Source organism: Myxine glutinosa, chromosome 5 (assembly GCF_964187855.1).
Source record: "Myxine glutinosa chromosome 5, kmMyxGlut1.1, whole genome shotgun sequence".
NCBI lineage: Eukaryota > Metazoa > Chordata > Myxini > Myxiniformes > Myxinidae > Myxine > Myxine glutinosa.
In genome coordinates, this window is record NC_136265.1 from 173,472,923 (window position 1) to 173,500,384 (window position 27,462).

A 27,462-nucleotide genomic window follows, 5' to 3' on the forward strand; every position below is an offset into this window, starting at 1 on the left:
GCCATCGACCATCAATCACATCACATCACATGGTCAAACATGGTCAAATCATCACATGGTCAAACTCCTTCGCCACACCACCAGCATTGGAATACCAAGTCCAGCAATGAGGCTGTGGGTGCTGAAACCATGAGTCAGCCACCGTAAATCCGTGACTTCTTGCAAAGCCAAGGAACTTAGTGCTATTCTGGTTCACAGTCCCAGATCCATGGGGACCTATACATGCCTCAAAACTATCCCTGTCAGTGCTAGTCGATGCATTGAAATCCCCCAAGACTAGAAGATTATCTCTCCTGGGGCACTGATCAACCACAGACTCGAGCATGGTGTAGAATGCCTCCTTCACAGTGAGATCACTTTCCTCAGTCGGAGCATATACAGAGACCAGGGAAATGACACCCAAGGAGTGACGAATCCTCAGTCTCATAATACACTCGTTGACCGGTGTTACCTCGACTATCACGGAGTCAGCTTATTGGACACAGCTATAGCAACTCCTTGGGCATGGTAACCGTCAAAGCGACCAGACCAGTTGTAGGTGTAACCACCCACCATGATCTCACCACTATCCGGCCTTCGAAACTCAGAAAGTGCTGCAACACCGATGTTCAAACGCTGGAGCTCAGATGATAGTAGAGACAGGTGGTTATCCTCTCAGAGTGAGAACGTTCCAGGCACCCACCCGAAGTGACCACCTCAGGTTAACCCAAGCAGACCGTTGTCTGGTGGATGATACCTCAGCACCACCCCGACACACACCTCCACAACCCAACCCAGGAAAGTTACCCTGTGCTTTTCCTCCTATTTATCAAAGAATGGGGGTCCCAAAGGCTTTGCCCCAATCCCGTTATCCAGTGAGCTGCCATGTGAAGGGCAGCTGCACAGGAGGTACTCCCAAGGAATTGATTTTTTTTTTTTGTGTTATTTGTGCGTGTTGCGGAATATGTTTTTATGGTGGCCGGAGTGAAAATCCTGCCAACAACCTCCTGGAAAGAGGAAACCCGGCTGCAGGAGGATGACCGCAGACACAGTTGGGCACCAGATATGGATGGCTGTTGGCTCACAGGGAGCTCCTCCGCCCTTAGACAGGTAGCCCTGCGAGGTGTCCACATCCAAACACCCTCTGGGGGCGACTAGACCAGGCGGGAAAAAACAATTCCAACCCCCCCCCCCCCCCTCCTCCAAAAAAAATGCGTGATTACTCTTGGTCTGGCTCCTACCCATTGACCTGCCTGGCTCGGTAAGACCTACCAGGAGCGAAGCTCCCAGCAGTATGGCCCAAAGGGTCACAGGAGCACGCAAGCCTCCCCACTACGATCAAAGTGGTAGTCACAATGTTAACAATAATCTGCCATCCACAAAAACAACAACTTTCAAATATACAAATAAAAAAACGTTCACCACTGTGTGCTGAAACTCTTGCTAAATTACAGGAAGAAGATTCAGAACTACTCAAGCTCCTTCATAAGCCTCAATCACATCGAAAAAAAAACAAAAAAAAGGAGAAACTAATTGTATGCCACCTGGAGAAACTAGACACCGACTGGTATAAAGGAGGTTATCAAACCTTGCTGTAGATCGATAGATCGATCGACACAAACAAAGCATGTCCAATGACTCTTAATCATGTGGCCTAGCTCGTTTAATGACACAAATATAATTTTAAAACCTTTGAAGTCAAAAGAAGCAGGACAGTTGGTGTAACACCATCTCGTAACAGTGCACTGTATAATCATGTGATGCGGCAAGCGTGCAAACAGCACAAACAGCTTGATATATTTGAATTTTGTTTGACCTGAACCCAGGGCTTGTGGTACGCTTCCAGCCATCATTTATTTATGGGAGGAAAGAAAATTAATGTGATTGACGATTATAAAAAAACAAGCACACCCAATGCAATTTCTTTAGGATATAATTCTCATTTTGATGGAGTATTCTTGGTATTGAGGTAATTAACGCACTCGTGATTATGGGGATGCACCAAAACATAAATAAAATACAAATCAAAAAGTAAAAGTATAAAATTTCAATTGAAATATAAAATGAAAAATAAATAAATAAATGCAAATAAATAAATAACCAATAAATAAATAAATCCACAATGACTACTCTTCAAAACATTTTCCAACCCAAAGACGGTATAGTTGAATGACAAGACTGTTCAAATGTCACAGGGGGTAGACATAAACATAGGTGGATGTGCTCAGCATGTCCCGGATACAGAAAGAGGCAAATGAGGAAGTCTTAGATCATGAAATTAGAAATGAGGAAGACGCTCAATATATTTCAAACTGATCAGATGAAGCGTTGTCCCTGTCAAATTATGACATCATAATTATGGCACCAATGATGTCATCATTAACAACACCTATTCCCCATATGGAGTTCTTTACAATGAGACATGTTTCAATTTTTTCCATGCAGCGGTTTTGGAGATATAGAGGTGCAACATTTTTCGGTTTTTCCAAGATAGCGCCTTTACCACATGACCTATGACGTCATGATTATCATTAAAATATTCTAAAGGAGGAGGGGCTCCTATGGTGAAAATTTCGTGTCCATCAGACCAACAGTTGCTGAAATTTTTTGAATAGTGATCGGATAGAGAAGTGTTGTATTTGTCGAATTATGACGTCATAACGAAGGCACTGATGACATCATCATTATCATAACTTATTCCCCATGGGGAGTAGTTGACAATGAGCCAGGTCTCAATTTTTTCCATGGAGTGGCTTCAGAGATAAAGAGGTGCGAAGTTTTTCCAAGATGGCGCCTCACTATGACGTGAGGCCCTCCTATGGTGAAAATGTCATGTCAATCGGACCAACGGTTGCCGAGAAAATGAATTTTTAAAATGCAGACACGGCACACATACAGTCACGTGAAAAAGTAAGTACACCCCATGTAAAGTTTTGACTTTTTCAACATATTTCAACATACAGCTATTTGATCTTCATTTCAACAATATTGATAGATAAAGGTGATATAATATAACAAATATCATGAAACATTTACATTTTGTAGTCCATTGTATAATTTAAATAAACATAAATGCAAATTTCGCATGTGGAAAAACTAAGTACACCCCTACATTTAACACTACTTCAAACATCTAAAATTAGAATCAGGTGCACCAGCTCAGGTGCAAATGATTACAACATCGTGAGAGAGGATCTTGGAGGAACCTGTCTTATTTAAACTTCAGACATTTAGTTTGGTTTGCTCTTTGTTGTTGAAGTGTGCGGCATCACCATGCCTAGATCAAAAGAGCTCTCTGAGGCCTTCAGAAAGAAGGTTTTAGATGCCTACGAGTCTGGGAAGGGATTTAAAAAGATCTCCAAACAATTTGAAATCAATCATTCGACTGTCCGGAAGATCATCTACAAGTGGAGAAGATTCCAAACAACTGCCAACTTACTTGTTCAGGCCAGGCCGCCCCAGCAAGTTCAGCCCGAGAGCAGACCGCAAGATGCTGAAAGAGGTCTCTAAGAACCCCAGAATGTCATCACGTGACCTACAGGTAGCTCTTGCCACTGTTGATGTCAAAGTGCACGAGTCTACCATTAGAAAGAGGCTGCACAAATTTGATCTAGATGGGAGGTGTGCCAGGACGAAACCTTTGCTGTCCAGAAAGAACATCAGGGCAAGACTAAAGTTTGCCAATGAACACCTCGGCAAAGACCAGCACTTCTGGAACAATGTGTTCTGGACAGATGAGTCAAAGGCAGAGCTATTTGGCCACAGTACCAGAAGACATATTTGACGAAAACCAAAGACAGCATTTGACCACAAGAACCTGATACCAACTGTAAAGCATGGTGGTGGAAATATTATGTTTTGGGGCAGTTTTGCTGCATCAGGGCCTGGGCAGCTCACCATTATAGAATCCACTATGAATTCTTCATTGTATCAGAGGGTGCTTGAGGATAATGTGAGGCCATCTGCCGGAAAGTTGAAGCTCAACCGAAGGTGGACCTTGCAACATGACAATGACCCTAAACATACCAGTAAATCCACCAAGGAATGGCTGAAAAGAAAGAAATGGAGGGTTCTGGAATGGCCAAGTCAAAGCCCGGATCTAAATCCCATCGAGATGTTGTGGGGGGATTTGAAACGAGCTGTGCATGCAAGAAACCCTTCAAACATCGCACAGCTGAAAGAATTCTGCATGGAGGAGTGGGCAAAAATTTCTCCCAGTCGATGCCAGAGACTGGTAGACAGTTATAAGAAACGCCAACTTGAGGTTGTTTCTGCCAAAGGGGACAATACCACCTATTAGATCCAAGGGTGTACTTACTTTTTCCACATGCGAAATTTGCATTTATGTTTATTTAAATTATACAATGGACTACAAAATGTAAATGTTTCATGATATTTGTTATATTATATCACCTTTATCTTTCAATATTGTTGAAATGAAGATCAAATAGCTGTATGTTGAAATATGTTGAAATATGTTGAAATATGTTGAAAAAATCAAAACTTTACATGGGGTGTACTTACTTTTTCATGTGACTGTACGTAACTAAATGCTTAACCCCGCTTTTTGCTTCGCGAGCACAGGGTAATAAAGGGAGCGGTAGACACTGGGGGTGAGAGAGAAGGCATACAAGCACAACAACAGTGGAGACCAGGGACTTCGGTAGATCTGTGGAAGGGAGAAGGCTGGGGGGAGAGCGGGAAGGATACATGGTATAAAACAAATGAACACTACCAGGAATTTCAGGAATGAAGTCGGAGATTCAGAGGTGGATTTGGGGTGTATTAACTGGGATGGAAAATATCAAGGTTTTGGATGGGGAAGATAAGAGATGGTGGTGAACAGCTGTTTTAAAGACCTAGAGGGAGGATTGGGATTGAAGAGAGTGTGGGAGTTTGTTCCAGAGGCGGGAAAAAGAGGAATGAAAAAGTGAAGGTGAGCAGAGAGTCTTGATTTTGGTAGTTTCGCCAGAAGAGGGTTTCCGGCAGATCTTGTGCGTCCTGAAGGAATATTTGGGGGATAGAGCACAGACAGAGCAGGGGGAGCTAGGCCGGAAAGGAGTCAGTAGAAGACAGAAAGACTACCAACCTGCCTGTGGTGAGTGATTGAAAGGCCCTCGGAGTTAGCTTCATAGCGGAGATACCAATAATTCTGAAAGGTTTGGATTCAACAGCGTGAAGCCAAGCTCGGTGTGAGGCAGGAGCACCAGCCCAGAGGAGAGAGCAGTATTCCATTGAGCTGCGGAAATGCTTTGTAAGTGCTGAGGAGCTGAGAAGAGCCCAGAAAGGACTTCGCATGATGAAGGATGCCCAGTCGGCAACTGCCTTTGAAAGCCAGCTTGGAAATGTGGTTTTCAAAGGAAAGATCATGGCAAATAGTGAGACCCAAAAGCTTGAGTGACAGAACTTCTTGGAGAGGATTGTTGAGAAATAGATGGGATGGTTGTCCAGTCGGTGTTTTCAGAGAGACATAGTGAGAGTGTGAAAATTTGTCAGGATTGAAAGACATGTTCCACGTGTTTGACCAGTTTGTGATTTCTTCAAGGTCTGCAGAGAGTGCAGAGGCTGCAGACTGCCGATATGAGGGTTGAGATATGGAGCAGCAGAGAGTGGAATGATCAGCAAAGAGATAGAGAGTATTTTCCAGAGAGTCGGAGAGATCATTGATCAAGACCATAAAAAGCACAGGGCCCAGACTACGACTAGAGAGGAAGTCCGCAAGCCATGTGTGGAGGTTACCATGGATACCATAAGAAGAGAGTTTGGTGAGCACAGCGGGGTGCCAGACCACATTGAAGGCACGTGGTATGTTGAGGGAGACAGCTCAGATTTCCTGTTTGGCATTGAGGACCTCCATCCATTGTTGAGACAGCAGAAGCAGCATGTCCAGAGTAGAGTGACCTAGTCTGAATGCAAACTGATGATCCAAGATCAAGCCATTGGAGAAGAGGAAGGATTTGATGTCAGAAGAGATGATGGATTCCATTACCTTTCTGATTATTGGGAGCAGGCTGATTGGTCTGGAGTTGCAAGGATCTGTTTTTGCACATTTTTTGTGTAAAGCGTAATGTTGGCTGATTCCAAGCAGATGGCAGATGACCTTGAGCAAAAGAGAGGGTGAAGAGAACAGAGAGAGGGTGTGAAAGAGCAGAAGAGCAGGATTTTAGGACCCATAGGCTGATGCCGTCTGGTCCAGTTGTAGAATCAGAGTCGAGATTTGACAGAAATTTCTCCACCTTGTCAGGAGAAAAGGACACAGAGTCCAGGAGCAACTGGGTTCGACTGGGTAAGGTGGGTACAGAGAGCGAAAGGTTTGGGACACAAGATTTTGAGACAAACAGAGTTGAGGCATTCAGGGTTGAAGGGTCATAATATGTCAACAAACATTCTCTTGTATGTTCAAGGTCGATATGATTCTGAACGAAAAAAAAGACAGTCTCTCACACTGCTTCAAATATAATCAGTAAGAGAGCAGTATAATCATCCTCATGTTACACCAATTGCACCAAGTCCTCACAAAGCTTCAACCATCAATTGTAACAAACTCCGAGTTGAGAAACAAATTCCAATAAAACTAATAAAACTATAAAAACTCCAAACAACCAATCAAATGCTATTTTGAACAGGTTCCAGCGATAATAGCATTGTTCGGCTCCATTGATCAAGTGGACATCTCCAAAGTCTTATAATGAGCGGAATATTACAATGCTGGTACCAACACAAAAACCACCAAAGAACCGATGAGCAAATACCTTTTCGGTATCGATTCCTTTGGACATGGACCATGTCGAGACGATGTAGTCCATGACCCGCTCGCTCAGACCTTTCGGAACTTGGTAGAGTTTGAGAAAGTCACGCACACTGTTGAGCATCTCGTGGTAACGGTTAGTGTTGGCATACATCTGCTGGAAAATCGTGGTGACGTTGCCAAAGATGGTGGCGTACAGCAGAGCTGATAGGAATAACGCAGGAAACAAACAAACAAACAAAAAATGAATCCAACATCAACGATTTGAAAATCCCCCTCCATTATCCAATCATCCCAATAAGCGGAATTTTTAAAGAGGTTCATCCATCCACAAGCATTCGGGCTTTACTCGAAATGAAACAACTGCAGTGAAGGAATAATTTTACTCCAAAGCAGGCAAAAACTTCATTAATAAGTTTACTAACTTCATTAAAATGAAAACTTCATTAATAGCGAGTCAGAGAGCAGGTAAACCAAATTACTTATCGTTGGTCAAAGGGGATATACAATGAGAAGGGGCACTGTGGTTAAAGGCATCTATTATTGATATTAAGCAAATTCATATTTGACTGCCAGGCTTCATTCCATTGGTTGCATCATCACTGAGGTGCGACTGCATCACTGGAATAGTGCCCTCGAAGGTGAGGAGCGGGCGTACGTCATATGGCCAAGCAGACACACAATGGCATACCCTTTAAGAAAGGCACAGTGCATGGATCTTTAAGGTCCATTAACAAATGCTAGTGGATGGGACGGTTCGTTAACATGTTAACAAAGGATGGCGTGCTCATTGATGCAAGGCCTCACCAGCAAAATACCAGGACCTCAGTTTATAGTTGGGTCGGGAATCAAACCAACGAGACAGATCATGATATATATATATATTGTCCTGTCCATGGTCGATGAAGACCGGCCTCAGACGAATAGCCAAAACGATCTTTAACTCCAAGGCGTACTTCGAACTTGGTGGGATTATGTTTTCGTGCGCGCAGGAAGGTTCGAGGCCTTATCTGATCGAAAACACATGGGGTTATTCTGAACCCACAAAACAAAGAAACGAACCAGGACAGAAAGTAAAATTCAACAAATATGAATGTATTGATAGAAATGTAAAAGACAACGAATCGTTGGATTCGAAAGTTCCCTCTCCCTCCCACACATTCCTGATGTCCCTGCTCTCAAATGTTGTGTTCATGTGCTTCCCCTTCTCTCCCCATCTTGTCTACCGCTCCCCTTTTTATATACTTTGTTTGTTTGTCTCTTTCATTGGTTTTGTGATAAATGTTAGCTCTTTCACGAGCCTCGATTCTGTATAAAAAATAAAATAAAATAAATTTAAAAAACGAAAGTTGAGGTAAACTAGAATTCCTAAATGAGGGACCCTCCAATCTGACGCAAAATACAAACAGGGGAAAAGAGAATGAAAACAAGTACAGATACAAAGTACACCGCCCCCATGCCAAATAATTAAATATCCTACAGCGCGGCATTGCCGGGGCACCTCCGGCGCCCGGCAATACCGCAGTGCAGCTCATGGAGACTGCATTGGGAGGGAGAGGTGTATAATAATTGATTGATTCATTGTATAATTAAAATCAATAAAAGATTATCACAAAATATTTTCTTAATCAATTGGCTAATAGCATAACTAAACCACTAGTGCTTCATCCAAAGATGTATCTTTTAGAAATTTAATTAAATAAGTCATTAATAAAAAAAATTAAAAAAAATTGATTAATCAATAAATAATTAATCGATTAAATGATTAATCAATAAATAAAAAATATCGTTGATAGCCACATCACTTGGTCACGGTCATGTCAAAATATTAGCTTCCTAGCTCAAAAGGTGCCTGAGATATTGGCCAAATGAGAAAGAAAATAAATCAATGATTAATAATGAAAATAAATAAATAATAATCATTAAAAAATTAAATTATTAATCAATTCGGTCATAGAACACATAAACCACCACCATTTCATCAGAATCTGTAACTTTAAAAAAAAAATTTTTGGTCATTAATCGAATAATTAAATAATTAATCGATTAATTGATTAATTGATTCATTAATAAATCAAAATAGCCTTTGCAGCCAAATCACCTGGTCATTGGCACGTCCAAATATCAGCTTCCTAACTCAAAAGGTGCCTGAGTTAATGGTCAAAAGAGAAAGTAAATTTAATTAATTAAATAAGTACTTAATGAATCGCTAATAATTAAATAACTCCTCAATTAATTGATTAATCAAAAAACAAAAAAATACCATTTTTGACAGAGTACTTGCTCACTATTGTGCCGAAATTTCAGCTTCCTAGCTCAAAGGATGGCGGCTGAAATATCGCCCAGAAAAACAAGAAAGAAAGATAGAAAGAAAGAAAGCAAGAAAGCAAACAACCAGAGTGAAAACTGAGTACTCCCTTTCAGCGTGCGTCATTGCCGAGCCCCCTTCGGTGCCCGGCAATGACGTTATGCAGCGCCTGGAGATGGCATAGGAAAGGTGTGGTGTACAATAAAATGGTGTCTCTAGTGCCGGCACTTAGCGTTTCTGTTCAAGTGAGGGCGTCGAATGAAGCCGGAAGCACCAAGAGGCCAGCAGCCGCACGCTGAAAAATTAACAGATGGTGCGAAGCTCCTGTTCGAGTCGCCACAAACATGAGGTGATTTCGTGTGGCCGGTCCCCTTTCGCTTTTGTCTCCCTCCGACCGACGCGCCAAGAGCTCCGCAAACTGCCATATTCCTCCTCCTCACAGGCACCAGCACAACCCACGCCCGCCTTCCACCAAGGCATCGAGACAAAGAGATCGCCGGGACAGCTTCTTCTTCCTCCGTTACTATAGAAGGCTTCAGGAAAGGATGCAGCACAACCACAGCCGTTTGCCAGCGCCACCAAGACAAAGCAAGAGGAAGATAGGGAGATGCGCCACCCGCAACCAAAGTCAAGACAAGAGAGACCAAGATGGCCAGACCGCGTCTTTTTCCTCCAGCTCTTGAATGTTCGGCGATGATGTCACACTCTGTCCAATCACCGCGCGCTACTAAATCACTCCATGGCTTCTTAACCAGTCACGATTTTCTATCCAAGATGGCTGCCAAATCACGTGACCCATAACATCATCATTTTCAAACTATATGGAACAGTGCTATTAGATGATATTTGTAAAATTTGGCATCGAGAGGGTGAGCGGTTTCAGAGATATAGTTATTTAATATTTTCCTTCAATCCAATACGGGTGGCCAAACCATGTGACCTATGATGTCATAAATTTAATATTTCAATACAAATGGGTCATAGATCATGTGCATGCAATTTCAGATTTTTAGGATAAGGAAATCGATTAAAATATTTTAGGCTGGTACAGTCACGTGAAAAGGTGAGTACACCCCATGTAAAGTTTTGACTTTTTCAACATATTTCAACATACAACTATTTGTTCTTCATTTCAACAATATTGATAGATAATGGTGCCATAATATAACAAATATCATGAAACATTTACATTGTGTAGTCAATTGTATAATTTAAATAAACATAAATGCAAATTTTGCATGTGGAAAAAGTAAGTACACCACATTTAATGTTTTTTAAATCTTTTTAACATATGTGGACATATCAATATTTGATCTTCAATTAAACAGTATCTATAGATAAAGGTGATGTCCCTGGTGTTGGGCTAGCGGCTAGGGTGCCAGCTTAGGATCCAAGGATCCTGGGTTCGAATCCCGGTCGATCGCTGAATTAACGCCAGGGGGGTTGACTCAGCCTGTCATCCTTCCGAGGTCGGCAAATTGAGTACCAGTTCACTGGTAATTCCCTGCTTGTCGTAAAAGGTGACAAAAAGGGTTGGCGGCAGGAAGGGCATCCGGCCGTAAAACATTGCTTCAAAAAGGGGACCAAAAAACAACAACAACCACGGTCCCCGAAAAGGCCAACCCCCGCAAAAATGGCCTCTAAACGGTGGTTTATAGATAAATGTGATCTAATTGAACAAAAAACAATGAAAATTTGACTTTGCAATAATTTATTCAACAAAAAAAATTGAGATGTTTGAGGGGTTTCTTGCATGCACAGCTCGTTTCAAATCCCCCCACAACATCTCGATGGGATTTAGATCTGGGATTTAGATCCGGGCTTTGACTTGGCCATTCCAGAACCCTCCATTTCTTTCTTTTCAGCCATTCCTTGGTGGATTTACTGGTATGTTTAGGGTCATTGTCATGTTGCAAAGTCCTTTGCAAAGTTGCAAAGAGCTTCAACTTTCTGACAGATGGCCTCACATTATCCTCAAGCACCCTCTGGTACAATGAAGAATTCATAGTGGATTCTATGATGGTGAGCTGCCCAGACCCTGATGCAGCAAAGCTGCCCCAAACCATAATATTTCCACCACCATGCTTTACAGTTGGTATCAGGTTCTTGTGGTCAAATGCTGTCTTTGGTTTTCGCCAAACATGTCTTCTGGTACTGTGGCCAAATAGCTCTACCTTTGACTCATCTGTCCAGAGCACATTGTTCCAGAAGTGCTGGTCTTTGACTAGGTGTTCATTGGCAAACTTTAGTCTTGCCCTGATGTTCTTTCTGGACAGCAAAGGTTTCCTCCTGGCACACCTCCCATGTAGATCAAATTTGTGCAGCCTCTTTCCAATGGTAGACTCGTGCACTTTGACATCAACAGTGGCAAGAGCTACCTGTAGGTCCCGTGATGACATTCTGGGGTTCTTAGAGACTTCTTTCAGCATCTTGCGGTCTGCTCTGGGGCTGAACTTGCTGGGGCGGCCTGGCCTGAACAAGTTGCCAGTTGTTTGGAATCTTCTCCACTTGTACATGATCTTCCGGACAGTCGAATGATTGATTTCAAATTGTTTGGAGATCTTTTTAAATCTCTTCCCAGACTTGTAGGCATCTATAACCTTCTTTCTGAAGGCCTCAGAGAGCTCTTTTGATCTAGGCATGGTGACGCCGCACACTTCAACAACAAAGAGCAAACCAAACTAAATGTCTGAGGTTTAAATAAGACATGGTCCTCCAAGATCCTCTCTAACGATGTTCTAATCATTTGCACCTGAGCTGGTGCACCTGATTCTAATTTTAGGTATTTGAAGTAGTGATAAATGTAGGGGTGTACTTACTTTTTCCACATGCGAAATTTGCATTTATGTTTATTTAAATTATATAATGGACAACAAAATGTAAATGTTTCATGATATTTGTTACATTATATCAACTTTATCTATCAATATTGTTGAAATGAAGATCAAATAGCTGTATGTTGAAATATGTTGAAAAAGTCAAAACTTTACATGGGGTGTACTTACTTTTTCACGTGACTGTATACCACTTCACCTATGATGTCATCATTATCATGCTTTTGTTCCCCATTGGGAGTACTTGACAATGTGCCAAGTTTAAAATGTTTCCATTCAGCGGTTTCCGAGAAATATTTTTTTATTATTTGCTTTTAATCCAAGATGGCTGCCATACCACGTGACCTATGACGTCACATAAAAACCTTCTGCATGGGTGTCACCCCTACCTTGAAAGTTTCGTCTCAATCGGACATATGGTTGCTGAGAAAAACGAGGTTCAGCCCGTACGGACGGACGAACGACCCGAAAACGTAATGCTTCCGGCGACTTTGTTGGCGGAGGCATAAAAAAAACACTTGGAGGTTAAAGGACCATACCGTCTTGGTCCGCAGGTTCCCCTGTGCTATGTACATCTGCCTACACCCAGAACGCCACACCAAGTAGGTTTGACGTGTGTCTGCACAGGCTCGTAAAAACGGCACATCCATGTTATGGACGACAATGACGTGACTTCATTTTCTCCAAAATTCATCTCCCGTGTACAAGTGCGAACTGACAAAAACACAATTCATTATTTATTTACACTAGAAATTTAAATAAATAAATAAGCAAACAGTTTGGCTTATATTTGTCAATTCTAACCGGTTACATCCTTTTAAACCAAGGCCTTATTCTCAGAAGCAAAGTGGCGAACTCACATCCGATCATCATCATAGCGACGGCAAAGGTTTTTTCAATTTCAGTGTTGGGTGAGATGTTGCCAAAACCAATGCTCGTGAGGCTCGTCATGGTGAAGTAAAGTGACGAGATATATACAGCATCCTTGCTTGGCCCGCCCTCCCAGTTGCTCGAGCTTGTGTTGTAGTGGTATGGAGAGCCAATCGTGTGGCCTAGCTCGCAAAGCCATGTAGGCTCAAGTGTGCGGTTCGTCGCCTTGTTCCGAACTTGTTCAACCTGGAAGAACACATATTGAATAATGTATTTTAGAAGGTAGGGGAGGGAAGTAGCGAGTGAGGGTGCATTCGACCTTCTAGTATTTACTGCCAATTGGCTTTCAAAAATTTCTGCAATGGTCTGCGGCTCATGGTGGAGCTTGCACATTAATCACACGCGGAATAAAGACATGGACTCGTCACTGTAAATTACCATGAATTACAACAATGTTGGAAGACAATGGACAAGTAAACAGTTTCATGGAGTAGACTTTTCATGGAGATTTTTTCAGGAGAGAATTCATGGAGTAGACAAGATGGATACAGAAGAGAACTCTCAGGAGGGAAATTTGAAAGGAAGAGGGATGGGAGGGACTAGGAGGAGGTTAACGAGAGTAGCAAAGATCATGGGTTTGGATTGGGCATGGTCTGAGATGGTGGTGAACAGCTCCCATGAGCCAAGTGTGACGAAACAGGGAAGGTTTGATTCGTCTTTCAGAGGTGTGCACTGTGCACATCCCAAGTGTGGACTAGATACCAGACTTCATGCCAAAGTATAGCATGAGGACATCATCATGTAATAGTGGGGTTTTGGGGTGGGGAGTGGGATGGTGTGATTATACCAAAATATAGGGTAGATATGAAATCTCGAAACATACTATGGAATTTAAAATAAAAACTCTCTTTGTCCCACCAAGAATCTGGCATATCGTCATACCTCGTAGTAACCGATGAAGGACCAGATGCAAGCGAGCCAGTGGGCAACCAGGCCAAACACGCACACAAGCAGCACGAGCACCGCAGCGCCGTACTCAATGTAGTGGTCAAGCTTTCGAGCAACACGGCCAAGCCGGAGCAGTCGGACAACTTTGAGCGAGCTGAACAAGCTGCTGATACCCTGCCAGCAAGGGTAGGTGAGAACAACGTTGGACAAGAAAATGGCGTGAGAGACGCATCGAGGGTAAAAACAAAACAACCAAACTTGAACAAAAAAAAACTTAAACATAACCAAAAAAGTTGAATACTGGGGGTTTTGCTGCATTTTAACCCAAGCAAATTACAGGCCCATGCACATCCTCAAGCAAAAATTGACAGATTTTCATTTACATCAACAAAGGCAACAGGATGAATGCACTGCTGATGTGTTTCCAAAAAGCTCACAAGAATGAAGAAAGGAGAGAAGGAAGAACCAGGTAAGTGGAGTTTGCAACAGCACTTTCATATGCCCACCTACCCACACCCTCCACCACCACCAATATTTTCAACCACTAATAGTGCAGGTATTGTTTTACTTTGACCAAAGGCTCACAGAAGTGCTTGTACATAAATCGCATACAGGACAAACACGTTTGTGCTCATCAATGTAATCTAACATAAATTATATGGACATTCATCGACAATGGACAGATGGTACACCAGTAGACAGATAGGACATGAACATCGATTTCCTGGATTATGAGCTAGGGGGTTCAGATAGGAAGTTTGGGGTGGCCTGTTCTGGAAAATTGAATTTTTTGGACGACAGAGCCTTGTGCCAGGATCATGTGTAATTTCAAATGATCAGAAATGTTCAAAAGCTTCTTAATTCTAATTCTTCTAATTCTAATTCTTCAAAAGTATTTTTAATTTAATTTTTGCCTGACAAATCTCACACTTACTATGTCTCCCCGAAAAGACCTACTGCAAAACCCTCCCATCTACTTTCTCAACAATCCTCTCCAAGAAGTTCTGTCGCTCAAGCTTTTGGGTCTCAATATCTGCCATGATATTTCTTGGGAAAGCCACATTTCCAAGCTGGCCTCCAAAGCCAGTCGCCGACTGGGCATCCTCCGTCGTGCGAACTCCTTCCTTGTGTTACGTGGTCCTCCCGGTAACTACCTGGTCTTGGTGACCCCCGGACCGTGGGAGGACCCCGCCAGAAAGATCTCTGATTTATACGCGTTCGTAATGCAATCAATATGAAAGACACAAACAATTCAGGTCAATAAGCAACCCCACACCAAGGATCCGGATTAATTAATAATACATTCTCAATCCATCAACCCAAATCAACAATCAATCAGCAATATTACTAAGATGGCCATCTCATATATTTCACCCCCCCTTTCCCCACTCACGACCCCTCAATGGTCACTGTCCCTCACAATGTCTCTGGGCCCCTCCAGACCAAGGTGAAGGTCGACTTCTCCACACACGGGCGGTTGAACGGGCCCCTGGCTGACGTACTCCAACGTGCACGTCGCGTACCGGGAACAGCTGCTGCAGCGCACACCTCCTTGCAAAGCAAAGCGGGCAAAGCAAAGCGCGGCTCGCAAAGCGTGCGAGGCCCAAGGTGCGACCCATACACGCCCTCGGAGGCGTCGAGGCGAACGGTGAGGGACGCTTGGTTCCTTCCAGGAAGCCACGGCAACCTGACACGTAACAGGCAATCACCCCGCGCAGGTAACTCCTCTCGCCAGACGGGCTTTTCAAACTCAGCGGTCCCAACGCTAATCAATATCGACACCGCTCGCGTCGGAGCTGGGCGTGGATCAACAAGATAGCCGCTTCTCCAGGACCTCGTGTCTCTCCTTTCTTCTTCCGGTTCACTCTCCCGTTTCCGGTCTCCTGTTATCCGGAGCCTCTCTAACCATTTAACCACAACAACCTTTAATAGAATAAACATTAATAAGCAATGACATGAATAGTAATTCACCTAAATCCGGGATCCGTAACACTCCCCCCCTTCAAGAAAGAAAGTTTGAACCCCGCGAAAACTTTCTGGGCCGGCCAACTTTGATAAACAAACCCGATACCCCAAATCATCAGTTCCCCCGGGGCACAATTATCGCATCTCAAAAATAAAGCAACAAACTTTCACCAAAACCCCCCAGAGATTCCAAGGTAATTCCCTCTAGACCAAGCATCAACAACTTCTCGTTGCTCTTGGATGGAGGCCCAGCTGAGTACTCACTACATGGACACCTTAAGGAATGTGGGGTTCACGGTTAGTCCAGGGAGGAAAGTTCATACATGGACGCCTTTAAGAACGTGGAGTTCACGGTTAGTCCGTGCAGGAACGTTCCCTACCGGGACGCCTTTTAAGAATGTGGCGTTCACGGTTAGCCCGTGTAGGAGCCCAGGCTCGGCGGCTCCGCCGTATATAGAGTGCTTCAACTTCTCCGGACTCCTAACAGTTACGGTGGGACCCCTTGTCCCAGCAGTCACCTGACTGGCGGTCTCCTTCTCGGCCAGTCCTCTGCCAATCATTCTTTCGGGAGATGCCGTAACTCTGGGAGCCTCCATAGTAATATCGGCTGCTGCCAACACCAAAACTACCGCCAAGTGGTCCTCTTCTGTAGACCTCTCGACGCCTACGAAATGCCTTCCCTACTGTTATGGTCCGACCCTCCAAATCCTTACCATTCCAATTCTTCTCTGCCTCCCTGGCGTCTTTTGTGCTTGCAAACGTGACAAAGCCGAACCCTCTTGACCGTTGCGTTTCCCTGTCTTTTACCACCCGCACTTCCACCAGCGGCCCATATCTGTTGAAGACAGAGGTCAGAACTTCTTCCTCTGTGTTGAAGTTCAGTCCCCCTACAAATAACTTGGCACTTTTGTCGCCATCCCGAGCTGGGGTGGTGTTATTTCCCCTACGGTGCTCTTTACCCACCCTCGGGTTACCATAAATTTGCCCCCCGGCCAAATCATTCCCGATAATCACAGATACTCCCTCTACAGGAAGCGTGGCTTGTAAACCGACGGTGACCGGTCCTGACACCAAATCGGATTCCAAATGGATAACATGAAGTGGGGCACTAACACAGCCACCGATCCCTTGTAACCGAACCCTATCACCAGTTGCGGTACTCTTTGACAATGGCAAAATGCCTTCAAGCATTAAGGATTGATGGGCTCCTGTGTCCCTCAATACCCTAACAGGTCTTGGGTTAGTCAAGTCTCCCTCGAGTGAGACCAACCCCTCATAAATAAATGGTTGGTAACTCTTCTGTGGGCAATTTCTTACGCTTGCCATCGCATTCGGAGTTGTAATAGTCGGACTCCGCTCTGGGGTTTCCCTTTTCATGAGGTAACAACTGGACATCAAGTGTCCCGGTTTCTTGCAAAAAGCGCAAGTAGGTCCGGAGGAAAAACTCGTGGTCTGCCTCGGGCCCCCCGAAAAATAAGTTTGTCCTGGGCCCGTCGCCCTCTGATTTCGAACCGTTCGGGTATCAGCGTTGTCCCCATAATCATCTCGAGGCCGCCGCCATGTATTGTCGTTCTCCGCACCTGCTGTTCCACAACTCCCCTGCGGAAATCTAGGCGAGGAGTTAGGTTCGTGGACCCCTATCCGGTGTGTTAAGGCATAATCATCTGCCATGGTGGCTGCGTCCCACAACTTCGGTACTTTCTTTTCCTGCAGGTACACTTTGATGTCCTCGTGGACACACTGTTGAAATTCCTCCACCAGGATCAAGTCACGCAATGCTTCGAAGTCGTTCCCGACTCCTTTTGACTCACACCACCGATCAAACATGTTTTCTTTCACTCTGGCAAACTCCACATGGGTCTCACTCTCCCTCTTCCTGGCATTCCTGAATTTTTGCCGGTAAGCTTCAGGAACCAACTCATAGGCTTTGAGGATGTGCTTCTTCAATACCTCATAATCTGCACATTGGTCCATTGGTAGCGCCGAATAAATCTCTTGAGCTTTACCCACCAGCACACTTTGCACTAGTATGGTCCAGGCCTCCTCCGGCCAGTTTAACTGTCGAGCCACTTTCTCAAAGTGTGGAAAAAATTGAGTGACTTCCTTTTCACTGAAGGGTGGAACCAGCCTCACATGTCTGCCCACATTCCAGGTGTTCTGGCTAGGTGTCGGCCCAGTCAGCAAGGTTGGTACCTCTCCCCGTTCTCTCATTAACTCCAGCTCCTTGAATTTAATTTCTTGCTCAAGCGCCATGTCACGTTCCTTTAATTCCCTTTCCGCTTTTCTCTCCTCTGCTTCGAGTTCCCTTGCAGCTCTCCCCTCCTCTGCTTCTGCTTTCCTTTCCTCTGTTTTCATCCTTTCTAACCTTTCCTGGAGTTCTCGTTCCACTCTCCTTTCTTCTTCTGCTCTTTCCTTTTCTGCTTTCCTTTCTTCTTCTGCTCTTTCCTTTTCTGCTTTCCTTTCTTCTTCTGCTCTTTCCTTTTCTGCTTTCCTTTCTTCTTCTGCTCTTTCCTTTTCTGCTTTCCTTTCTTCTTCTGCTCTTTCCTTTTCTGCTTTCCTTTCTTCTTCTTTGATCCGTTCCTGGCTCCGTAATTGCAACTCCAGTTTCCGGAGCTCAACGTCTTCTGGTTCTTCGGGTAGCCACTCCCAGGCTAACTCGTCCCATGTTCCTAATCCCACCATAGATTGTATCACTGCGGTCTGCAACTCTGCCTTCCTCAAATTAGTTCGGACCTCCAAGTTAAAATGTTTGGCCAATTTCAAGAGGTCCGACTTTAGTAACGCTCGGAACTGTCTCACTCGGGGTTACCGCAAAGTTCTGTGCCACAAACGCCATGGTGCCTATCGTTAACACCTGTTAACCTTCACCCAAGACTTTACCACAATTTCCCAAAAATTTACCAATTAATACTTAATTAATAAATTTTAATTAATACAAATATTATTTTATTATTTTATACAATTTTATATCCCGGACGGGCCCCCAATTCTGTTACGTGGTCCTCCCGGTAACTACCTGGTCTTGGTGACCCCCGGACCGTGGGAGGACCCCGCCAGAAAGATCTCTGATTTATACGCGTTCGTAATGCAATCAATATGAAAGACACAAACAATTCAGGTCAATAAGCAACCCCACACCAAGGATCCGGATTAATTAATAATATATTCTCAATCCATCAACCCAAATCAACAATCAATCAGCAATATTACTAAGATGGCCATCTCATATATTTCCCCCCCTTTTCCCCACTCACGACCCCTCAATGGTCACTGTCCCTCACAATGTCTCTGGGCCCCTCCAGACCAAGGTGAAGGTCGACTTCTCCGCACACGGGCGGTTGAACGGGCCCCTGGCTGACGTGCTCCAACGTGCACGTCGCGTACCGGGAACAGCTGCTGCAGCGCACACCTCCTTGCAAAGCAAAGCGGGCAAAGCAAAGCGCGGCTCACAAAGCGCGCGAGGCCCAAGGTGCGACCCGTACACGCCCTCGGAGGCGTCGAGGCGAACGGTGAGGGACGCTTGGTTCCTTCCAGGAAGCCACGGCAACCTGACACGTAACAGGCAATCACCCCGCGCAGGTAACTCCTCTCGCCAGACGGGCTTTTCAAACTCAGCGGTCCCAACGCTAATCAATATCGACACCGCTCGCGTCGGAGCTGGGCGTGGATCAACAAGATAGCCGCTTCTCCAGGACCTCGTGTCTCTCCTTTCCACTTCCGATTCACTCTCCGGTTTCCGGTCTCCTGTTATCCGGAGCCTCTCTAACCATTTAACGACAACAACCTTTAATAGAATAAACATTAATAAGCAATGACATGAATAGTAATTCACCTAAATCCGTGATCCGTAACACTTGGCACACCTGAGCTCCTCGCCACATACAAGGCTTTCATCCGCAGCTCAATGGAATACTGTTCTCCCCTATGGGCCGGTGCTCCTGCCTCACACCTAGCTCGTCTTCACGCTGTTGAAACCAAAGCTTTCAGAATTATTGGATCTCCTGCGATGAAGCTAACTACGAGGGCCTTTCACTCACTCACCGCAGGCAGGTTGGTGGTCTTTCTGTCTTCTACCGACTCCTCTCCGGCCTTGCACCCCCAGCTCACTCTGTGCTCTGTCCCCCAAATATTCTGACAGGTCGCGCAAGTTCTGCCAGCAACCCTCTTGTGGTTAAACTGCCAAAATCAAGACTCTGCTCACCTTCACTCTTTCATTCCCCTTTTCTCCCGCCTCTGGAACAAACTCCCCCACTCCCTTCAATCCCACTTCTCCCTCCAGGTCTTTAAAACAGCTGTTCTCCACCATCTCTTATCTTCCCCCATCCAAAACCTTGATCTTTTCTACCCCCGCTAATTCACCCCAGATCCACGTTTTTGAAATTCCAACTTCTTTCCTGGAAGTCCTTGCAGTGTCCATATGTTTTATACCTCTCCCACCTCCCCCCAAGCCCTCTCCCTCCCACAGTTCTCTCGAAGTGCCTGCTCTCAAATGTTGTGCTTGTGTCCTTCCCCCTATCTCCCCATCTTGTCTACTGCTCCCCTTATTTTGTGTTTTATGTGTCGGTTTGACTTTTTGTGTGATTAATGTTGGCTCTCTCACGAGCCTCGATCTTGTATACTGCATACTAGTTGTGCTACTAGTTGTCAGACACGGGAACCTCTTCTCAGGTAGCACAACTAGTATGCAGTTCACTAGCATGAGCGACGACTTGAATGAGAGGGACAAACATAAAAAAAATTTGACGGTACATCTGCATTTGTTCCGCAAGATTCATTCCAATGGCAATGTATTCGGCCAAGTAAAAGCAGTGAAGTTCAACTTAGCGGCCAGATTTGATATTTTCAGTAAGTAAATTATACATGTTACCTCATTCGTTCATTGATTTGCAAAACCAATTGCCAAAGTAAACCTGCATAATACTTAACACGTTGAACAAATTATCCACTTTTCAAAGGGAGAAGTACCAAATATCAGCTTCAGACATTATCTGGTGGTAAAAATGAAAAACTTGAAGTTCATAAACTCCAAACTATATGCAACATTGCGTATAGCTCTATCAACAAAAAGCCGGCGATCGGTCTGCATGTCGATTAAATGTTCTGCTCTTAAAGATGCTCAGAACAGCAAATAAATAATCAATACCATTAACTGGCACCAATCCGAGCCACAGGTGCATGCGCAGGCATGCTAATGCGAAGCCATGTTCATTCTCGTCCCACAGGTTGTGTGCCGCGGGTTGGGTGGGGTCGAGCTGGCACAGCAAGGTGACATGCAGGCAGGCAATCGGTGTCAGAAGTGGGATGAATGATTGGCAAGGGAAACGGTTGAAGTTCAGGGAGAAGTTTGGGATTGGGAGGTGGGAGAAGAATGAAAGGGGCGGAGGGGGGTTGGAAGCATAATAAATTTAAAAAATGAAACAAAAGACAGTGAACACTTGGATTCATCGGAAAAAGCACATGCAGTAGAAAAACCTCAACGGACATCATCATAATACCTTGGGGTCCTGGAGTGCAATCAAATGAAAGGAACACAGCAAAGGAGGGACAGTGTGGGTGTTTGCCATTGTTTACATCTGCAAACTTCGTATCTACCAATTAAATGTTATCATACATCATAAGCATGGGGTATCTCCGGCCCGCGGGCCAGATCCGGCCGAAGACACGTTTTGATCCTGCCCGTGTGATGTTTTGTTCAGTACTTTATGTAACTATTATCACTGAACTCGAAAACAACTTAAGAATAGCAACGCACACCCTCGGGGTATCTCCGGCCCGCGGGCCAGATCCGGCCGAAGACACGTTTTGATCCTGCCCGTGTGATGTTTTGTTCAGTACTTTATGTAACTATTATCACTGAACTCGAAAACAACTTAATAATAGCAACGCACACCCAACATGGCCACTATCGTCAAAAGGAAGCAATCTCAGAAGTTACATTGGACAAGTTACTTTAAAATTGCTATTACTACAAGAACAACAACAACAGGCACTTTAAGGCCATTTCCCCTGCAAGAGCGGGGGTTAGCCTTGCGGTCCCCATGACAATCTTCTCCATTTTCCCTGATTTTCTGCATCTCCCCTTGTTAACCCCCTTGCCTGCATTTCTTCTTCGACCATCTTTAGCCAAGTCTTTCTCGGTCTTCCCCGTCTCTACTTCCTTCTACATTCATTTCCATCGCTCTTCTCAACCAGTCACTTTCATCCTTCCTCAACAAATGACCAAACCATCTCAAACTGTTTCTCTTCACAGCATCCATCACAGGCTCTATTCCCATCATCTTTCGCAATTCATCATTTGTCTTCCTCTCTCTCAACGATACTCCACACATCCACCGAACCATTCGCATTTCCACCCTTTCCAGCCTTCGTTGCTGCTCTACGTTCATTACCCATGTCTCGCTCCCATAAATCATAACACTTCTCACACATGCAGCATACACCTTTCCCTTCAGCTTCAACGACACTCCCCTCCTCGTCAGCACGCCACTCAGTTCCCGAAACATCTTCCATGCACATCTCACTCAAGCAACCGTTGCCGAGTCTGATCCACCTTCTCCATTCAGCATGTCTCCTAGGTAACAAAATGTTTTCACACCTTCCAGCTTCACGCCGTCTCCAAGATCCAACTCAACATTTCCTCCATCTGCAGCTCCCTCTGTGCACACCTTACACTTGAACGTAGCTGCCACACTGGTTAATGACCCTCTCAGACCACTACATTTTTGATGAACCCACTCAGCGCACATTGTACATTGAATGGAGTTCACTCCGACATCCTTCCTGCACACAGCACACGGCCACTTCCCAGTTCTTTCCACCTCACCAGATGCTTTACCACTTGCCATCACCTTCCTTTTTCCAATATTCACCTTCAGACCTTTTGTCCCCATACATTCCTTCCACTTGTTCATCTTCTCCTTCAGTCCATCCATACTTTCTGCAATCAACACCAGATCATCTGCATACAACAACTCCCACGGTAAACCCTCCTTTACGTTCCGAGCCAGCACCTCCATCACAGATACAAATAGTAGTGGACTTGGTACCGACCCCTGATGCACTCCCACCTTCACCTCAAACTCACCACTGTTCCCATCCTTACAGCTGTGCGCGCTCTTTTGTACATTGCCATGACGACTCTGATCAACCATTCCTCCACTCCTAACTTCCTCAATGCCCATGCCACTACTTCACGTGGAACCCTATCGAATGCTTTCTCCAGATCAACAAACCCAAGAAACAACTTCTTCCTCTTCTCCATATACTTCTCCTGCAACTGCCTCACAATAAAAAGCACGTCTGTCGTTGCTCTTCCTGGCATAAATCCAAACTGCATTTCGTCGATCTTCACTTTCTTCCTTATCCTCCTCTCCAACACCCTTTCCAATACCTTCATTCCATGCTCCAATAACTTTATCGCTCGGTACGAGCCACACTCCAGAGGGTCACCTTTCCTCTTGTATAGAGGGACGAGGGTACTCAGTTCCCAACCCACTGGAATGCGGCCTTCTTTCACCACCAGATTACAGATCTCTGCCATTCTCTTCACACCCCAACTTCTCGCTGCCTTCAACATATCTCCCACAACTCCCGTCGGCCCTCCCGCTTTTCTACTCTTCATTGCTTTTATCGCTTCCTCAACTTCCTTCTCGGTTATCTTCTCTGCCGGTCCTAAAACTGGGTTACTCTCTATGTTGCCATCCCATTCATTCTCTGTATTCAACAGTATTTCCATATATCTCTTCCATCTTCCTTTACTTCCATCTGGGTCCACTGTTCTCTGGGTTCTCTGCATTCTATTACTATTATTTAATTACTAAAATGTCTATCATTTCCTGTTGCTTTTGTTTAATTTGTATCAAAAATCAGGATGTTTAGCTATGTTACAATAATCTTGCTATCAGAATGATTAGTTCCATTACTTATCTGTGTTTGTGTTGTTTAAACTGCGAGCACATCACTAACAAAGGTTTAACAAAAGCTGTTACGGCCCTTCGACTAGGAAAGGTCCTCTCTGGCTCCCGCCCCACGTGATACAAAGATACCAGCCATCAGAGCTCACAAGTACAGTATACCCATCTGCTCAGCCATCGGTGTAACATAATTGCCGTGTAGATTATCATTACCGTGTAACAAGTAAAGCACAATAACAGCAAGACACAAAACCTTTAACTGACCTCATCAACGTTTTCAAAAGCGTTGATTATGTCATACGGCAGGCAAGACAGGAGGTCGATAACAAACCAGGTCTTGAGGTAGTTCATACGTATAAGTCTGGGGTCAGATATGACCTCACCCGCGGGGCCTACAAAGGTCGTGTGGAAGTTGAGAACGATGTCGACGAGGAATATCACATCCACGACGCTGTCCATGACGAGCCAGACAACGTTATTCTGCTTAGTCTTGAAAGACACATTGTAGGGAACCATGATGGCAGTGTAGAATGTGAGAATGAGGATTATCCAGTCCCAGGTAGTCTTAAAAGTACAGTAGTGCAGAATGATGTGCGGTGGTGTTTTAGGTGCCTCTTGCTTGTACTGAGGCAAGATGTCAGATCCAAGTTGCAATACCTGTAAAAATAGGTAACGAAGTTAAATAACTACAATACGCATACGTACGCTCAACATTTAGAATAAGTAACGAATCCTTCACAGCGTGCTCGCCATTAAGCAGTCAAAGTTTGATCGACATCCGGAAACTAACAAATGAAGATGTGATGCAGTATCAGATCGCACAACACATTTTGAAAAGGAAAGGCCACTGCGTGCCAAATTCCGGCCAAATACCCAGCTCGAGGTGACCGTATAATTAGCACGACTCTCAGGAGTTGGAAATGGTGGGAAGTTGCTCAGGCATGATGGGCCAAATGACCTTTACTACCATGTTATGGAGCCAATCCTGTCCCACATTCAAATACAGTTGATCTATTATCTCATCATCGGCATCAATGTTTGATCAAAGCTCCTCATGTTTTACACATCCATTTTCCTCTTCACTGCTGATCTGGTCCTCCTCAACAATAACAACAACAACAACAACAACAACAACAACAACATGCACTTTAAGGCCATTTTCCCTGCTAGAGCGGGGTTAGCCTTGCGGGCCCCATGACAATCTTCTCCATTTTGCCCTATAGTCCTCCTCAATATGGCACAATCTGTGTCTGGTGGATAGACCAAGTCCTCAATAACAAAGGGATGGGGATTGTTCAAAAGGCTGAATTGGAATCCCATATCCATAAATGTACCTACTGACGAGTTTGGCCTATGTGCAATTGACCTCGTTTGTCGAGACTCCTCCGCAAGCACAATAAAATCGATACAAAGATGAAAATGTTCATGAAACATTGTACAAGTTTACACATTAAATATTTCGGGAAGAAATAAAAATGATCATGTCTTGACATTTATTTTATTTGACAGAATAATAATTACACTCTGGCAGATCTTAACACGATTAATAGTTGATGTTAATTTGACCATGTCTAATTGGCTGCCATTTTGAATGAGTTTGAACTAATTAGCACAGGGATGCTGTCATTAATATAATTATTGCTTTCAATCCGCAGGGTTGAAGGGCATGGGCAAAGGTCTCACTTCTGCTAGGCGAGACTGTTTGGGCAGGTTCTCGCCCTTGTGAACGCTCGGAGGGGGGTGATGGACAACGCCACCACGGCTGCTCGTGAGGGCTCGAGTCAAACGAGCAAACTTGGTCCACCCTGGAGCAAGGTGTCACAAGGTATAAGAAACCACCCTCGCCCACTTTCATAAACAACACTATATACAGAATGAGATTAGAGCATACAGCCAATCAGATAAAACAGTTTTTGGAAGAAAAAATAAAAGAAAATTAGAAATCAAATTCAAAAGTGCCAGTTGAGAGTTCACAGAACAACAATATGAGCACAGAATGAAGTGTTGTTGCAGTGAAGTATTGTTGAAATGGGTTAAAATGACATTTCGAACATCATCACTTTCATTGCACCACCACAAGCAACATCATACATCTCATGACCCATTAAAAGGGTTCAGAATCGACTCCAAAAAGCGCAGAGCTTCTACAGGTCACGCACGATAAACAATGCGCAAAACGTCCTGTGGGGAAGGAGATCGGGGAGAAACAAATATCGATCTCATTCTGCATCAGTGCATCACCATGTGCACAGATCCATACTGGATGGATCACATGACCTTTCTGTATGTATTCACCGTACTAGGGCAATGTGACGTGCAGGCCATGTGCAGCAGGGCCACCGTGCACCAGCTCGCCGACATGGCCACCTAATATTAACATGAGATCAAATACATTTACTTTCAAGAATACTCTCCCAAGTGCTCCCCCTGACTTTTCTTCCAAGTAATAGTAAAAACCTTATATGGACACACACAAAAAAAAAAAAAAAAAAAAACGCGCACACACACACACACACAACGATATAATTAAACTATTTTATACAAATAAATCACAACCTAATGAGAGCTTCATTTCTAGGAGGTTATGAAGAATTGCGTTCTCCATTTTATAAATCAGTGAGGGCTTCACTATATATATGAATGAATGATCGTTTTAAGGCCATTTTCCCCGCTAGAGCGGGGGTGAGCCTTGCGGGCCCCATGACAATCATGGTTCCCTGTTTGAGGCAATGTTTTTATGGCCGGATGCCCTTCCTGACGCCAACCCTTGGTCGCCTCTTACGATGCGCAGGGATACGGTGTACCTATTCTAAACCGGGGTACACACCGGGATCATTCATCCCAGCAAGCTGGTACTCAATTTTCCGACCTCGGAAGGATGACAGGCTGAGTCAACCCCCCTGGCGTTAATTCAGCGATCGATCGGGATTCGAACCCAGGATCCGAGGATCCCAAGCCGGCACCCTAACCGCTAAGCCAACACCAGCCAACACCATCTTCACTATAACCACCTTTAGAGGCCATTTTCACTATGATGCGGTGAAATAGATAAAGAGAATTGATTTGCTGTGAAAGACTATTTGAACAAATTAAAATAAAATCACATAAATTTCAAAATATAAGAATTCCATTTTAATGGCCACCTCCTTTTCGCTTTTCATAAACAATAACGTCACGCTTGATTGGAGCATTTCTCACAAAATTGGAGTCATTACAGGTTAATCAAGGTTTCGTCATATTAAGTCATAGTCATACAAAATATGAGACATGTGCGCATCCGTCCGATTGTCTGTGCAGGTGCCCGTGTCCGCCCGTCCCTCTCTCCGTCTGCGCACAAGCCCGCATCTGTGCATCACCCTCTGCATATGCGCACACGTCTGTCCGTCCCTCTCTCCGTCTGTGCACAAGCCGGCATCTGTGCATCACCCTCTGCATACGCGCACGCGTCTGTCCGTTCCTCTCTCCGTCTGCGCACAAGCCCGCATCTGTGCATCACCCTCTGCATACGCGCACGTGTCTGTCCGTCCCTCTCTCCGTATGTGCACAAGCCCGCATCTGTGCATCACCCTCTGCATACGCGCACACGTCTGTCCGTCCCTCTCTCCGTCTGCGCACAAGCCCACATCTGTGCAACATCCTCTGCATACGCGCAAGCGTCTGTCCGGCCTTCTCTCCGTCTGTGCATAAGCATGCATCTGTGCATCACCCTCTGCATACGCGCAAGCGTCTGTCCGGCCCTCTCTCCATCTGCGCACAAGTCCGCATCTGTGCATCACCCTCTGCATACGCGCAAGCGTCTGCCCGTCCCTCTCTCCGTCTGCGCACAAGCCCGCATCTGTACATCACCCTCTGCATACGTGCAAGCGTCTGTCCGTCCCTCTCTCCGTCTGCGCACAA

At 44.7% G+C, this 27,462-nt stretch overlaps 1 protein-coding gene across 1 annotated transcript in view; it reads right to left on the reverse strand.

The window, feature by feature from the left end:
* Positions 1-27,462, reverse strand: part of LOC137426716 (voltage-gated delayed rectifier potassium channel KCNH1) — a 112,234-nt gene that overhangs the window by 29,568 nt on the left and 55,204 nt on the right. Inside the window, exons 5-9 of the mRNA XM_068115521.2 lie at positions 25,249-25,370; positions 23,830-24,222; positions 13,682-13,861; positions 12,730-12,985; positions 6,732-6,931 (exon numbers count right to left, since the gene is read on the reverse strand). Of these exons, the coding sequence (XP_067971622.2) occupies positions 6,732-6,931; positions 12,730-12,985; positions 13,682-13,861; positions 23,830-24,222; positions 25,249-25,370 (1,151 nt within the window). The remainder of the gene's footprint in view (positions 1-6,731; positions 6,932-12,729; positions 12,986-13,681; positions 13,862-23,829; positions 24,223-25,248; positions 25,371-27,462) is intronic.